General features: G+C 38.2%; 1 protein-coding gene across 1 annotated transcript in view; it reads left to right on the top strand.

Moving 5' to 3' along the window:
* The first annotated feature begins 3,438 nt into the window (after positions 1–3,438).
* Positions 3,439–17,398, top strand: part of LOC149547547 (alcohol dehydrogenase-like 6) — a 94,795-nt gene continuing 80,835 nt past the window's right edge. The window contains exons 1-2 of the mRNA XM_089791693.1: positions 3,439–3,895; positions 3,999–4,135. Coding sequence (XP_089647819.1) covers positions 3,856–3,895; positions 3,999–4,135 — 177 coding nt within the window. The 5' untranslated portion in view covers positions 3,439–3,855. The remainder of the gene's footprint in view (positions 3,896–3,998; positions 4,136–17,398) is intronic.

The following is a 17,398-nucleotide window of genomic DNA, read 5'->3' as shown; positions in this document are numbered from 1 at the left end:
ACCTCATTCATCAACCTCATGAAAGTATTCAATGCATTAGTCAAACCAAAAAGCATAACCAACCACTCATATGAAGCATCATTTGTCTTGAAAGTAGTCTTCCACTAATCACCTTCTTTGATTCTAATTTGATGATAACCACTCTTCAAATCAATCTTGGTAAAAGATTTTGATCCACTCAAACAATCCAATATGTCATCAATCTTTAGCATAAGAAACCTATACTTTACTGTTATCTTTTTAATAACTCTAGAATCAATACACATTCTTCATTCTCCATTCTTCTTAGGTGCCAATACAATAGGTACAATACATGGATTCAAGTTTTCTTTGATCAAACCTTTCTACAACAACTCGTGCACTCATCTATTAAGTTTTTCATTCTTAGTAGATGCCAATCTATATGGTGCTTCATTCAAAAAATTGGCTTTAGGAATCACATCCATACAATGACTTATACTCCTTACCGGTGGTAAACCATCAGGATGTCTTTTGCAACAATCTCCTTGTAATCATTCAACAAGTTTTCAATTTTTACTACCACTCGGCTAACACTATTAGCCTCTACTATTGCTCACCCTCTACTATCTTTTGTTGCTCGACCATTGCTATTTTCTGTCACTTGATCATTACTATCACAACTCGGTCCTCTAGGGATCACAACAAAGAAAACTTGGTTCTTCTTCATCTCCTTCTCAAATTGTTTCCCATTAACCATACAAATTCTAATAGTAGTACAATTTATCTCATTTGGAACTTCAATCAAAGGCAACAAAGTGTTCTTGACTCTATTTATCCAAAAACTATATTGATTCAATCTACCATCATGCACAACATGTCTATCATATTGCCAAGGTCTACCTAACAAAATGTGACAACAATTCATAGGTATAATATCACTTAGGAATTCATAAAAGTAGTGCTCAATTTTGAATGTTGCAACACATTGCTCACTTACCAATAATTTATGTGCATCCTTGATCCATGAACATGGTAAGGTTTTGGGTATCTCAACCTTTGCAACTACAATTTTGTAACTAGCTCCTTTGATGGAAAATTTGTTGAACTTCCACTATTGATGATTACTTTACAACACCTCCCTGCAATCTTACATCTGGTCTTGAAAAGACTTCTCCTCAAGATATGTTCTTCATCAACTTTCTCACTAACAGAGTTCTTTACATCATCAAGTTTTCTCTATCCTTAGAAACACCTTGAGGATTTCCAAATTCACCTTGAACCACAATATTTCTATTACCGCTTTCACTTTTGCCAAAGTATTTACACTCAAAGGGTCTATATCCTTCTTCACCACAACTGAAATAATAACCACAAAAACTACATCTAGGGTAAGAATTACCTCTTCATCGGTAAGAACTAGTACCTCCTCAGTAATAATTACCACCTTTCCACTTGGTCTTACCTTTATCTTCACTCTTTTAATCAGATTTACCCTTATCTTGCATAGAATTGTCAGATCCTCTACTTTCTCCATAAGATCTACCTCTGCCTCTTTGGAATCTACTACCTTTACCTCTTTGTCTTTGCTCATGCTTCTTTGTCAAGATCTCCTTGACCTTTAGGGTATATTGGTATGCCTCCTCCACCTATCCAATTTCATAAAGTTATCTCATCCTAAATTCAAGACTACAAACAATTCATGTACACTACAACTTTCTCAACCTCATCATCCACATGTCTAGATCCAATGTCCAATCTATAGAATTCCTCAATGTACTCCTTCATAATCATGTCCTTTTGTCTCAAATTTTGCATCTTCTTCAACAAACTAACTTGGTAATTAACATGAAGGAACTTCTTTTTTACCTTGTTCACCATTTTCAACTAGATTTTGATCTTTTATTTTCCTCTTCCCCATCTATCAATTTGCAAATGCTCCCACCATAGTGAGGCATGACCTTTCAACCTAGTGATTGCAATCTTCACCTTCTTATTATTAGGAGTGCTTTCAAACTCAAAGAACTTCTCCATATCAAGATCCAATCCAACACAACATTGGTGTCCAACTTTCCATCATAAGGAGCAACTTCCACCATAGGCTTTGAATGTGCCCTAGACAATACACTCAACAATCTTTCCTCATCTTCATCTTCTTCAAGCTTTGGATTAAGGTTTGGTGTCACTACTTCATCATCACTCACATCATCAAGATGTACTCCTCTCCTTTTGCCTTTCATGACAACATCTAGTTTGACTATAATTTGTCTCAACATGTCCATTATGACATTATCATCATTTCATCTACCTCGAACCATTTTGATGAACAAGATCATAACCCTCTGCAAGTTATAAGTCAAATTCGCAAATTTGCCACCCTATAAGCAAAAACCAATTAGGATTCTACACGATCCAATCTCGACAAGGATGAACTTGACTTTGATACTCCCTGATGCAAGGGAGGCCGAAGAATTAGGGCTAGAGACACACCTAAATGTCTAAACACCTTGCTGAGTAAACACAACAGAAGAAAAACACAGAGAACAACACTAGGGAGAGAGAGAGAAAACAAAAAATGCCTTTATTGATTCATCAAATTATCTAAAAACATGCTCGACTGTGAGGCATTTTGAATTGCGACCAAGTTTACAAATTGTAGACTCGAAACTCGATCCTCAAATCCTTAATTCTTCCTTCTGACTTCCTAATAACTCCTCACTGAACTCCCTCAACACTTACCTAACCTAAGCCTATGCACCTCTACTTATATTTACCAAAATGACTTACAGAAGAGTCTACATCTTCACATAGAGAATGTTGACCCTACAACGGTCTACACACATCCTAATGCATGATCTTTACATTAAATGCATGACTTTGATTACATGAACAAGTTAGCTCACAATAGGAACCAATCACATACAAACTCGGTCAAAGAAGGAACCAAGCATCAACAAATCGATGAACTCACTCAACACTTGAAGGAACTCGACAACCACATGACTCGGCCAAAACAAGAACTCAGCCAATATAGGGAACTCGATCATCATTGCAACTCAACAATGACTGATAGAATGCACAAAGATGAACATGATAGCAAGGCTAGCCAGGATGCTCCTACATCAAGTTGTGCGTTCTCCTATATTGGTAATGGGGCTAGCCATCTACAGTGCTAATTAGATGTAGATAAAACTAGTTATTTCTGAAATACAATTAAAAAAATGCAACTTCTAAGATGTTCATAAGGAAGATGGAATTTATAAAGATAAATCATTCAATTTGATTGTAAGGACTCTAAGAGATTAATCACATATTAATATTTAAACCTTGACAATAATTATGTGTCATAGCAAAAACTATTTTTTTAAACTAATCAAATAATTAAGAAGAAAAACAACAAAGACCAAACAGTAAATAACCTATAACACAATAAACCTAGCAATTGTTGTCTTAAAAACAATTCTGTTCTTTCTATACAAGGCGATTATTCACTCCCACACTTTCTCTAAGAACGTTACTCCAAGGGACCGCTGTGGAGGACGACTCACGAGTCTTCGGATGCGAAGAGAAGAACAAGCCGAGGAGTGAGGAAGCAAAGACTAAATAGACCGAAAGATGAAGTTGACTCGAGGAAAGGGCATGAGCCCCAGGGTAATATATGTTCTTTACGTTTATTTTTTTACTTAAAAATAAATATAGACACTCCTACAAACATGAAAACCCACCCAACCCACACCCAGCTACCAAGTTCACCAACTCAAGACAAAGCCCCCTTCACTGGTTTTAAACCCACACCTAGCTACCAAGTTCACCAACTCAAGACAAAGCCCCCTTCACTGGTTTTAAAATCTGCAACAAACGGATGCACCCTGGCAGAAGAGTAAAGCGCAGAGTAACATGGCCTCCAAAAAACTTCCTCAATCCATCACTTGCAAAGGTACGTACATTCCTCTTATTAATGTGATACATGAACCTGGATCGTTGCCGTTTTTTAACATTTGCATATAACAATATTTTGGATTTATGCGTGATGACTGCAGCTGCAGTAGCATGGGGGCCTGGGGAAGCTTTGAAGATGGAAGAAGTCCAAGTAGCACCTCCACAACCTCTCGAGGTTCGCATCAAAGTCGTATCCACATCACTTTGCAGAAGCGATATCACCTTCTTCGATGCACAGGTCTTGGATTCGCTTTCAACCCTTCTGCTTTCTGTATTCCTTTACATATTTGTGGATACAATAAAGTAAAATAGAATGTCTGAAAGCCTTATCAGGTCAATGACAGCTTATGTGACAGTAGATTTTGCTAATTTCAACTTTTGAATTGTTGATTTTTGTAATTGATTTTGTTGATTTTTTTAAGCTTATAAATCGTTTGATTATATAAATTATATAAATATTCAAGTTTGAAATGTTATACAAACTTCACTTATACTTTCCTCTCATTTTTCTTTTAAGCTCTTCGAGGCTCCAGCCACCTATTTATACTGATGTGAAGCTATGAATATTTGCAGAAAAATAACAATGTAATAAAAATAATTTAATTTTGTTTCAGTGTATTCCACCTCGTTTTGGTTTATCTGTCAATATTTTAAGTTTGTCTAAAGCAAACCCCGATGTCTAGGAATTGTTTCCTAAACACTTGATCAGTTACATCCAAGTCTATATCCTTGAGCAATGAATTAGTTGAAAGTCTTTAATATAGGAAACCGGTTTTGTGTGGGCGGCTTTTGAAGCTTGCTATTATATATTGTGGTATCCCTCGCCAAATCTGATCTCAAAATGCTGATTGGAGGCTCAAGGACTATTATCAAACACTTTCCATACAACCTTTTTATTTTCTGTTTAAGTGTTTCAGTCCAATAATGATTGCTTGAAATGATGTTAAATATGACTTAAATGCTTTCAAATGGTTACTAAGATGTCCGGGCAAATAACCATAATGCAAATGCAATTCTTTTGGTCTTTTGAATGCACATAGATAACCCACACCAGCTTGACATTAATTCAAATAGTTGGCATGCAAACTAAATACAAGAGAGATGATTCATGACATTCAAACTCCTTGTGACTAGTATTCCGAAGCATTAAATGCTGGAGCTTTATTTTAATGTAAACATTTACAATGCATACAAATGCATATACTGGTATTGTAAATTATGATTGCAGAATTTGAAGAAAACTATGTGATAAGATGCAGGCATGCAATTGCCGATTTTTCTTCAATCTCTCGATTGCAGATATCATTTCCAGCCAAACATCCAATCAAGCATGAAATAGTGGTGATAATGCTTGATGTTTCAACCAAGAAAACTCACGCCTATGCTGTCAAAACCCCCGCATGCCTTGATATTCCTGTACAGAAGCCTTTGGGTAGCCCATGGTAAGTTCTAGAGGCAGCAATCTTTCACTCTTAGCCTTGCAGCAGTTTTAATATGCAATTATCCTTCAATCTGGTTCCAATGTCTACCAAAATCTATGAATTTAAGCTCATTAATGATTCCTGGATGAAGTCATCTCCAAAATACACAATCTCATTGGATCTTTCAGCAATTTAGAGTGCTCACCAAGTAGCTTCACATTCACTTTTCACGTAACTTTAATACACTTGCTTTTGATGAAGGTTGACTTTTTCATCATCAATAATTAATTCATTAAATGGCTCTCATGTGAGTACTTCTTGACTTTGGTTTTAAATCATAAAATGATATTTGCTTTTCTTGTGCTCACATTGACTTAGGAAAATATTAAATAATTGCCCACCTTCGATATTATAATCATTTAATGCACTTTTAAAGCTGGTTGGCACCAATCATTAAATAAATTTATATAATGATTCCCTTTCCAAAATTGGATTTTAATACTATATATATATTAAATAAATATAGAATCAGTGTAACTTGGGTGCATGCACCCACCCTAAACCCCCTCGCACCGGGTGCACGTATGTCTAGGGTGCGGGTACATTGCGCACGTGAGTACCACAACCACAACCATAACGCGACCGCACCAGTCGGCACACCCAGGCGGGATGTGAGGATATGGGTGCATCCCGGGTGCCAGGGTGCGGCCTATGACTAGCTAGAAAATTCAAAAAATTAATGTATGAACAATGAATTTTGAATATTTCATCTTTGTCATTTGATAAATTGGTAGTCAATGGTTGACTTACATGGTACTATGTATGGTTTATATTTTTCATTTATCATTATCATTATTATGTTGAAAGTTTTAGTATTTTACTAAGTTCAATGGTCATTGGTAATGGTTATGAAGTTTCAAGTTTCAAGTTTGAACTTATGGTTCGTGAATCACATTTCAATTATCTATATTCAACTATATTTGGTATGTTATATTAAAGTATCATTTTATAATTAGCATTTTTAGTCATATATGTTTACTATGCAACCTCTCCTCACCTCCTCCCCCCCTCTGCACCCTTGCCGTCCCCAAATTGAGGCCCTTTTTTCCCCCACACTCAAAACTCATCTTGATGTCACCCCGCACCCGAAATTCATCCTGATGTCGCCCCGCATCCCCGCACCCTTGCGTCGGTGTACCGTGTAACAATGTATTTAATAATAAACTATGAGAAGCAACAAATAAATAATAATTATAATAAAGAAAGAATAATAAATTGTCATATTGATTGATTACCTCATGAACGTTATTGATGAAAGGAATCATGATAATTCATCATAGCTTGGTGAGTCATAAACATGTTCAAGTCTCTCAACTTGATTGGTGGGTCAAACCTTAATTGAACCATTTCTTAGCATCTGTGGTGATAAACAAAGCTCTGCTTACGAACCGTTTGTATTAGCAGAAATATATCTGTTGAGACATTAATCATGAATAGACGACATCATCAATTGCTTGGTTTCGCAAGTCAACATCACATGCGTTGAGACTAGTCAATGAAGACTACAAATATCGGACATCTTCTTTCCATTTACATAAGATCATTATGAAAAAGTTTATAAAACCACATTCCAACAACACAAGGATAGGCAAAGATCATGTACCATGGTTGAGGGAAATCGATATAATCATAGAACATCGATTAGGGCCTGTTTGGTTCATGGAATTGTAGAAATCGAGATTTCTACAAATCTTAGTTTCATTCTTATTTTTGGGATTTTACTTGAACCGTTTGTTTCACTCGGAAGATGAGTGTGAAGACACATTTTATACGTAAGCTTGGAGTTGTAGGAAGACTTCAAAAAAGTAGTCCAATCTATTATTTTTACACTCAAAAAACATAACTAGGTTTTGGTTTTCAATTCCTACTTGCTAGTAGGAAGTCGGAAAACCTGGTTTTGAGACAAAATTAGAAGTCCGGTATTCTAATTCCATTTTGCCGATTTTGAAACAAATGCAAAAATTTTCAAATCTTGGTTTTGAAAAAGCCAATTCCTCTCATCTTCCATGAACCAAACGGATCCTTAAGGAAAGTCGATATAGGAAAAGGATTTGTAATTAATTTATGGAAAACACACCATCATTAAATCCTGATAGCAATACCATAACACCATCATTACTAAAAAAAACAATGAAAGTTGTAGGAGGAAATACATCAATTTACAACAGAAACCGTTCAAGGTATACTAATCTATGAAATTTTAGGAACCAGAAAAGCATTTTACGAAATAGCGAAACTCAACAACAAAAGAACACACAAACTTATCTTGGGAAAACCCTCTCCTACTTGAGGGAAAAACCCAACCACACCAAAAGATAGGTCCTTTATTCTGTTCTCAAATCAGTTACACGATTTATGCTTATGATTGATGTCTTTACATAGTCAATCAATAAGCCCTCAATTAGAAAGTCTCAGAATGACTAATAAAATAACAGACTATAAATAATCCACATCTCCTCACATGGGAACTACACGATCATTTATGGATCGTGAACAATAAGGCTTGAACACATAAGGAAGTTTCTGCAATAATATATTCTACAGATCTCATTGCTGTATATACAGAACCACAAAATTAATGTCATCTCACTGCTATGTGATCTCCAAATCACAATACATATATAGTTCTGCTCATACGCTGAGCATGAATACGATACAAATGACTTTTCTAATACAGCATATATCACTGATTGACGCTGATACAGAATCAAGACTTTTTAACTATCTTGCAGATACAATAATCAATGAGAATGATTTGTATATGCAACTTTATTACATACTGTTAAATATGGTAGCATAGGTCAGTATGGAAGGATATAAAACTGATGACTGGCTATGCATACATGTTTTGTGAACTGGTATATATGCATACATACAAAATCATATACATAAACTAAACATCTATTCCTTTCCATCAGTGATCTGACTGTGCATATTTTGCCAATGATGAAACCCTCAATTATCTCTTGAAATTGATCAAGCATTGTTCACATTGCTTTATATATAAATTGATCTCCATTAGTTATTCAAACTAACACCAAATGTGATTGGTGCTAAATTAGTTTATTTGCTAAACACCATTAGGATTGGGACTGTTTGATAACTAATCCTGATTGAAATGTCATGCCTCCTCATACAGAATAGACATGACCGCCCTTTCAAAGGGCTGTATATTTGGTTATACTTGCAAGAGATAGAACTATCGAAAACAATAAATAGTTCTATATTTGCATTCAGATATCAGAAGCAATAAAAGCATTAAACTACAAAATTACTTGTCAAGTCTGGACTATGTAATGGGCACCCCTCAATGCCCCAAAAACTAAACCAAATTGCTGAAAGGAATTATGTCAAACAGTTTGCATTCAACTTCTTATTTCTCCGTTTAATGTTTTAAACCCCTTATAACTCCAAAAATCAAACGTTTATTTGTTTGTTGTGTTTTGTGCATGGAATTGGTATCATACAACATAAACAAGAAAGAAACTACAATAATATGCAAAGTGGAAATGAACTACAGCCAAATAAATGTTATTTTCAAAATTCATAAAACCAAATACATGGCAGATTTATCAACTCACTAATTACTTCAGCATCATTGACATAATACTCCAGCCCATGCTTTCGAACTTGCTGCTACAGTACTTTGTCCTTCAATCAGTCCACTACCTTCGTAATATCGTTCCCTCAAAGCGGCATAAGCGTCGGACAAGTAGTGAAGAAGATATGAGCAAAATACCAAATCCGCCTGTAGCTGGAAATGTAACTAAACTGCCTGATAATGAAGCTGATAACAAAGAATTCCAAAGGCCAAACCCCAAGGGAATGACGTCTAGAATGTTACAAGAGAGGATAAACGTCCTCAAATGCCAAGAACAGAGCTCCAACTCACACACCAATTTCTTCTTATATTCAACCTGTCTAATGAAGCCACAAATGCTTCCTTTTATTCTATTTCCAAGGGTCCGCTCAACTCATATGGGCAATGTGGGATAAAAGATGTGTAATATATAAAACATATATTAAAACACCCCTTATGTCTCCCTTGGGTACAATTAAATTAGACGTTACTTTAATAAAACTTCAGGCATTAAAATGTATTAGCAATCGGACTCCGAATAATGCGAGTGATAGCTCATCGGAAAGCTCTTACCGAGGAGTATCGAATCCAATCACCAAAATTGACCTGCACTGTGTCCTGCCGACTTACTAAAAATAGTAAGTATGCTTGAAACTGAGTAAATCAACTTCGTTTTGGCCCAAACTGGAAATGACTAGGTCAAAACACTCCAGGATCCCATTAAACCCTTCGTTAGCCCTCGGGACCATGTAGAACAAGGCTAACGCACACACACTTGGTCAACTGCTAAAATGGGGACATTACAGTCCGCCCCCCTTGAAATTGCTTGTCCTCAAGCAATCTCAATCCAGCCTGCTGAATAACCTGCTCACTCTCCCATGTAGAATCTTCCTCCGACAGGTCTTTCCATCTGACCAAATACTCCTTCACTATCCTGTTTCTAAGCTTCCTCTCTCTGGTGTCCAGAATAGCCTCGGGTACTAACACAAGCTTCCCCTCCTCATCCAAAGGGGGTAAATCTGCAGAAGGCACTACACTCTGACCAATGGCTTTCTTAAGCCTAGACACATGAAACACATTGTGCACTCGATTGCCCTCTGGAAGCTCAAGCTCATAGGCGACTTTGCCCACTTTGCGAATCACCCTGTAGGGACCATAAAATCTAGGTTTCAACTTTTTAGCTCCCCGCTTCTTGAGCGATGACTGTCTATATGGTTGTAGCCTCAAGTAAACCATATCCCCTACCTCGAAGCTACGCTCTATTCGGTGCTGATCAGCATACAATTTTTGTTGATTCTGGGCCTATTGTATATTCTCTTTGAGCACTTTCAGGATGTCCTGACTATCGTGCAATAAGTTTTTGGCTTTGGGCACTCTACTGTCTCCCAAAACTAAATCCATGAAGCTAGGTGCTTCATAGCCATAGAGTGCCATGAAAGGAGTCATCTTGATGGACATATGATAAGTGGTGTTATAACAATACTCTCCCATATGCAACCATCTGATCCAAGCCTTTTGTTGTGCAGTTACATAGTTCCTCAAATATCCTTCCACCCATTTATTCACAATCTCTATTTGCCCATCTGTTTGTGGATGATAACTAGTGCTAGGTGTAAGATCTGTACCACACAACCTAAACAACTCTTGCCAAAAAACACTCATAAACTTACTATCCTGGTCGCTGACAATGAATCTGGGCAGCCCATGTAACCTGAATATCTCTCTAAAGAAAAGATCTGCCACCTGTGCTGCTGTGTAAGTGGATGGAATAGCAAAGAAGTGAGCAAACTTTGTCAAGCGGTCCACCACCACATAGATGCAATCCCTTCCCTGCACTCGTGGTAAACCAGTGATGAAGTCCATCGAAATACTTTCCCATTTCCTATCAGGAATGGGCAAGGGCTCTAATAAACCTGCAGGAAATGTGTGCTCTCCCTTATTCTGTTGACAAACCACACACTCCCTGACATATCTCTGAACATCATCCTTGAGCCCTTTCCATGAAAACCACTCTCGGATTTGCCTGTAGGTCTTGAAGACCCCCGGATGTCTAGCTGTGGGTGTATCATGAAATGCCTTCAGTATCGCCTCTCTCAAATGTGATGACGGAATCAAATAAACCCTGTCCTGAACTTTGATCAATCCATCTATCACCTCATAGTGATCATCCTGTATGGTACCTGAAATCAATCCAGAAGCCCAAGCATCTCCGACATACTCTGCTATAATCCGATCTCTCCAATCTCCTGAAATCTCTGCCAAAGCACATAAGTGAGGTCTCCGAGATAAGGCATCAGCCACCACATTTTTCTTACCTTTGACAAACTCTATGTCAAAGTCATAAGCCTGCAATTTAGTCACCCATTTTTGTTGCCGGTCATTAAGATCACGCTGGCTCATGAAGTATTTAATACTGTTGTGATCAGTCTTGATCACAAAACGTCCACCTACCAAATATGATTGAAATTTGGCCAATGCATGCATTATGGCCAACATCTCTCGATCATAGACAGAATAACTTTTCTCAACTCCCCGGAGCTTCCTACTCTTGAATGCAATGGGATGCTTCTCCTGCATCAATACTGCTCCAATCCCATCACCTGATGCATCACAATGAAGCTCAAAAGGCTTCGTGAAATCCAGTAGAGCTAGAACTGGACATGAAGACATTACCTGCTTGAAATGCTCAAAACACCTCTGTGCTGCCCCTGTCCACACGAAGGCTCCTTTCCTGGTAAGATCTGTCAAGGGTGTAGCAATCTGTGAGAATCTCTTAACAAACCTCCTATAAAAACCACATAAACCAAAGAATCCCTTAAGCTGTGTAAGGTTTGTGGGAGTAGGCCACTCTACAATAGCTCTAATCTTTTCGGGATCAACCCGAACGCCATCTGCACTAATGATATGCCCAAGGTAAAGGAGCTCAGTCATGCCAAACTCACATTTAGATTCCTTGGCATACAATGACTCTCTCTCTAGAATAGATAACACCTCCTCCCGATGATGTAAGTGCTCCTCCCAGGTCTTACTGAAGACCAAGATGTCATCAAAGAAGATCAAGACAAATTTCCTCAGCTGCTTCCTGAATACCTGGTTCATACAACTTTTAAATGTAGCAGGTGCATTGGTTAGACCAAATGGCATAACCATGAACTCAAAGTGGCCATAGTGACATCGGAAGGCTGTTTTCTCAATGTCCTTTGCTCTCTTCCTGATCTGATGGTATCCGGATCGCAAATCAATTTTGGTGAAGAAGCATGCCCCATGCAACTCATCAATTAGCTCATCAATCCTAGGAATGGGATACCTGTTTTTAATTGTTTTCTTATTCAGTGCCCTGTAATCAATGCACATGCGCATCGTCCCATCCTTCTTCTTTACCAATACTACTGCTGAAGCAAAGGGGCTCTTACTGGGCCTGATATGCCCCATCTCCAACAAATCCTTAATCGCCTTCTCTATCTCATCCTTGTGTTTCTTAGGATGACGATAGGGAGTAATCATAACTGGTTTGGCTCCCTCCTCGAGCTCAATAACATGTTCCATCCCTCTGTCAGGAGGAACCCCATGAGGAATATCGCTAAATACTTTAGCATGTCTATCAATTATCTTCTGGATATCTGGTGGATGACTCTTTTCTTGTGGCTCTGGTGAAGTTGGCATAATGTAGCACTCTGCCGCCCACTCTATGTCATCATGACGAAAAAGTCTCTGCATTCTCCTCAAGGACACTAATCTGCAACCTCCATCTGAAAGTCCTCTAAGTACCACAGTTCTGCCCTCATGCTGGAATCTCATCTCCAATTTCGCTAGATTGAGTGTGAACTCAACTAGTGAAGCCATCCATGTCATGCCGAGGATGACATCATAATCTCCCATGTCCACAACATAGAACTCATCCTCCAACTCGTAGCCATCTCCAAACCTGATGCGAAGATTAGATATCTTCCGAGTGCATAATAACTTATCACTGTTAGCCACCATGACTCTAAACCCATCATGCTCCTCTATCTGTAACCCTCTCCTGGCTACCAACTGTGCATCTATGAAGTTATGTGTAGCCCCAGTGTCAATAAGAGATATCACTTTCTGCCCCTGGATAGTACCCCTGACCTTAAATGTGATTGCCTTTTGGGCCCCTGTCAAGCGTGCCAACGATCTATCATCCTTAGGAATGTTGCTCTCCTCTATAGTGTTACCCTCATCTGAATCGGAGTGCTGATCCTCCCCTTCTGACTCTGACTCTTCTGCTGAAAAATACTCCATTTGATTTGCCTTAGCCTTGAGAGAACATTTATGAGATAAGTCGCAAGGCTCTCTACAATGGAAGCATAGCTTCTTCTTTCGAAGTTCATTCAAGGTTTCATTGTCTAGTCCTTTTGATCCTTCTTTGGGTTTGCTATACTCTTTCTGAAATGGTTTTTTGTCTTTGTCCTTGCGGTAGGAAGAATCTGTTGAATGGTTTTTTCCTTTGTATACCGAAGGGGCTAAATCTCGTGCCTTTTTAGTTGCTTCAGCTAAGGTGAGTGGATCATGTCCCTTCACCCAACCTTGTAATGGATCAGTAAGACCATCACAAAATAACACCACCAATCTCCTAGGAGAGATATCAGTAACAAGTACAGACAAGCGCTGAAACTCGGCAATGTAAGCATCCACAGAACCTGACTGTTTTAACTGTGCTAGCTCCTTGAAATGTAACTCGGGATCCTTAGAGTCAAATCTCTCAATCAATGTTTCGGTGAATTCCTCATAGGATGTAATCTGATTATGCCCCAAAGTCACCATGCCATGATGCCACCATTCATGTGCAACGCCATCCAAGTGCATAGCCGCATACTTGATAGCCTCCTCCTCAGGCATAGGATTTAGTTGCAAGTATGTATCTACCTTCTGCACCCAAGTTCGTGCAGTCATCTTCCCTGAAGCATCATAATAAGGTAAAGAAAGTTTTCCAACTTTCTTCCTCAGCTCAAAGTTTTGATTCCTCCCTCCTGCTTTAGGCATGTGTCTCATCCTCAAGTCCATATAATCTCTAAGAGAAATATCCGCCTGAAACTCCGGTCCACTAGCCTCCCAGTCCCTCCTGAACTGATCCTGTAACTCGGTAATCTGCGGTTCGTTTACTGGTTGAACCGGATCTCTGGGTGGGAAAGTGGGTAGAAGAGGTCTCGAGCTCGCAGTCCGCGCTGGGCGTGCAACGTGTCTAAAGTTATCAGCCTCATTCCCATTGTTGCCGTGTCCATTATTACCATTAATGTTATTCTCAGGACCATTGTTGTTGCCTTGGCCTCCATGGTTATTGTTTCCCCCATTGTTATTGTTTCCCTCATTGTTATTGTTTCTGTTGTTGGCATCACCTGGATTAATATTGACACCCATCTGTCTAGCCATGAGCTGCAACATCATGTCCATTCGCCTATTCTGCTCCTGCTGCATACGCTGCCCCTGCTCTAATGTATCCAGTAATTGTCTGAACATTACGTCCCCCCGATCTGGACCGGCATTCCCACCTCCGCCTAATCCTGTATTCTTGTCATCTCGATCACCCATATTGTTGCCCGGATCAAAGAATATCTCCTTTGTGTTTGTATGGCTGGATTCAATGTCCCCCTGCACAGATGTACTAGACTGTTTGCTTTGCAAGTCTGAAATCCTATTTTGTCTTGCTCTGGTATCGCGGAAATTATAAGGCCCCTGTCGCATGCTCAATGCTTAGCCTGTGTTTTTTTTCTTATTTCTGATTTTAGTGTTTTGACATTTCATCAAACACTTTTCCTCTATCCGGCTGTTCCAAATTCCCTATAAGACCTCCACAGGATGACAAGACTTATAGCTCTGATACCACTGTAATGGGCACCCCTGAATGCCCCAAAAACTAAACCAAATTGCTGAAAGGAATTATGTCAAATAGTTTGCATTCAACCTCTTATTTCTCCGTTTAATGTTTTAAACCCCTTATAACTCCAGAAATCAAACGTTTATTTGTTTGTTGTGTTTTGTGCATGGAATTGGTATCATACAACATAAACAAGAAAGAAACTACAATAATATGCAAAGTGGAAATGAACTACAGCCAAATAAATGTTATTTTCAGAATTCATAAAACCAAATACATGGTAGATTTATCAACTCACTAATTACTTCAGCATCATTGACATAATACTCCAGCCTATGCTTTCGAACTTGCTGCTACAGTACTTTGTCCTTCAATCAGTCCACTACCTTTGTAATATCGTTCCCTCAAAGCGGCATAAGCGTCGGACAAGTAGTGAAGAAGATATGAGCAAAATACCGAATCCGCCTGTAGCCGGAAATGTAATTAAACTGCCTGATAATGAAGCCGATAACAAAGAATTCCAAAGGCCAAACCCCAAGGGAATGACGTCTAGAATGTTACAAGAGAGGATAAACGTCCTCAAATGCCAAGAACGGAGCTGCAACTCACACACCAATTTCTTCTCATATTCAACCTGTCTAATAAAGCCACAAATGCTTCCTTTTATTCTATTTTTAGGGGTCCGCTCAACTCATATGGGCAATGTGAGATAAAAGATGTGTAATATATAAAACATATATTAAAACACCCCTTATGTCTCCCTTGGGTACACATCACCAAAAAATAAATATTAAAGTAACACTTTAATATTTTACAATTAAATTAGACGTTACTTTAATAAAACTTCAGGCATTAAAATGTATTAGCAATCGAACTCCGAATAATGTGAGTGATAGCTCGTCGAAAAGCTCTCACCGAGGAGTATCGAATCCAATCACCAAAATTGACCTGCACTGTGTCCTGCCGACTTACTAAAAATAGTAAGTATGCCTGAAACTGAGTAAATCAACTTCGTTTTGGCCCAAACTGGAAATGACTAGGTCAAAACACTCCAGGATCCCATTAAACCCTTCGTTAGCCCTCGGGACCATGTAGAACAAGGCTAACGCACACACACTTGGTCAACTGCTAAAATGGGGACATTATAGATTAATTTTGGCATTGTGATCGCTTATACCTACAAGGCATTGCAATCAGATCATTATTCCGAAAGTGAATAAATTATAGTCCGCTATTAAGTTTACCAGTGCATTTAAATGGTATCGGAGCCAAGTTAGAAAGATCAAAGGTAAAACTATAGAAACCGGACTACCTACGTTGATAAAGTTCTGTCACACTTCCATCATTCAAAATGACAAATCCAATTAGATTTGAGGATCGCCTTGAGGGAACCAACAACTTCATAGTGTGAAAATTAAGAATTATGATGATATTAGATGAGCACAAAGTAGATTCATATATAAAAGATAGAAGGACAGATCCTGAGGATGAGCTAGAAAAATTTCAATGGATTGAAAATAACAAGAACGCTATGAAACTAATAGTGGATTCTGTGAGAGACCACATAGTACCAATACTGGCAAAGCACACAACTGCATACCTCATGTTAAAATATTTAGAGAGCACCTTTGAGATAAATAATACAGGCAAAAACCTTGCACTCAAAACACAATTGAATCGCATAAGTATGAATAAAGGAGAATCAATGACTGCCTACTTCATGAAAATTATAGAATTAAGGAATCAACTATCAAACATTAGGTATGAGATAGAAAGCAAAGAACTATCCCTTACATCCATAAGTGGACTACCCAATTCATGGGAACCATTCAAACAAGGCATAAGTGCAAGATCAAAACTCCCAAAGTTAGGCCACCTAAGGTCTGACTGTCTACAAGAAGAATTGAGGCAGTTACCAAAAGGAATCAAGCAAAAATCCATAAATGAAGACCTTGATGTTCTAAATGCCAAACACCATAAGAAAGGAAAGAACTTCAAAAGGAAAAAAAATTTCAGGGAAAGGGCAAGGAGAGGAAGGATGCTTCACAAGTCCAATGTTTTAGATGTGATGAATATGGACATTATGTTGCCAAATGCCCTGACAAACTTAAGAAGCAAACATCCTATGCTAAAGTCAGAAAAACAAATACAAAAGATCCTAAGAAGTTTTATTCTATTTAGCACTATCAAATCATGTATCAAATAAAATCGATACGTGGGTGATTGATAGTGGGTCTTCTAGACATATCACCGGATTCCGAGAAAATCTAGAGACAATGGTTGAAGAAATTGAGGAAGAGGTAACCATTGGAGGTGACTCTACACATCTTCTAAAAGTAGTGACGACTTGTAACATCAAATTAGATTTGGGCATCATTATTCAACTACAAGATGTATAATTTGTACTAGGAATTAAAAGAAACTTGGTATATGCCCTAGAAGATAATGGATATAGTCACTTTCATGAATGGAAAAGTCTTGGCATTGCCAAAGAATGCTACCTTTAAGAAGGCTAAAAAAATAGGTGTTAGACATGGAAGATTAGGGCATATACATTTTCAAGTCCTAAAATTTATTGTAAATTAGTGACAAGACTTTCCA

This window comes from Cupressus sempervirens, chromosome 7 (genome assembly GCF_028749045.1).
Source record: "Cupressus sempervirens isolate cs-2001-9-10 chromosome 7, ASM2874904v1, whole genome shotgun sequence".
NCBI lineage: Eukaryota > Viridiplantae > Streptophyta > Pinopsida > Cupressales > Cupressaceae > Cupressus > Cupressus sempervirens.
Note: the sequence above shows the minus strand (reverse complement) of the source record. Positions and strands in the feature narration are given on the sequence as shown.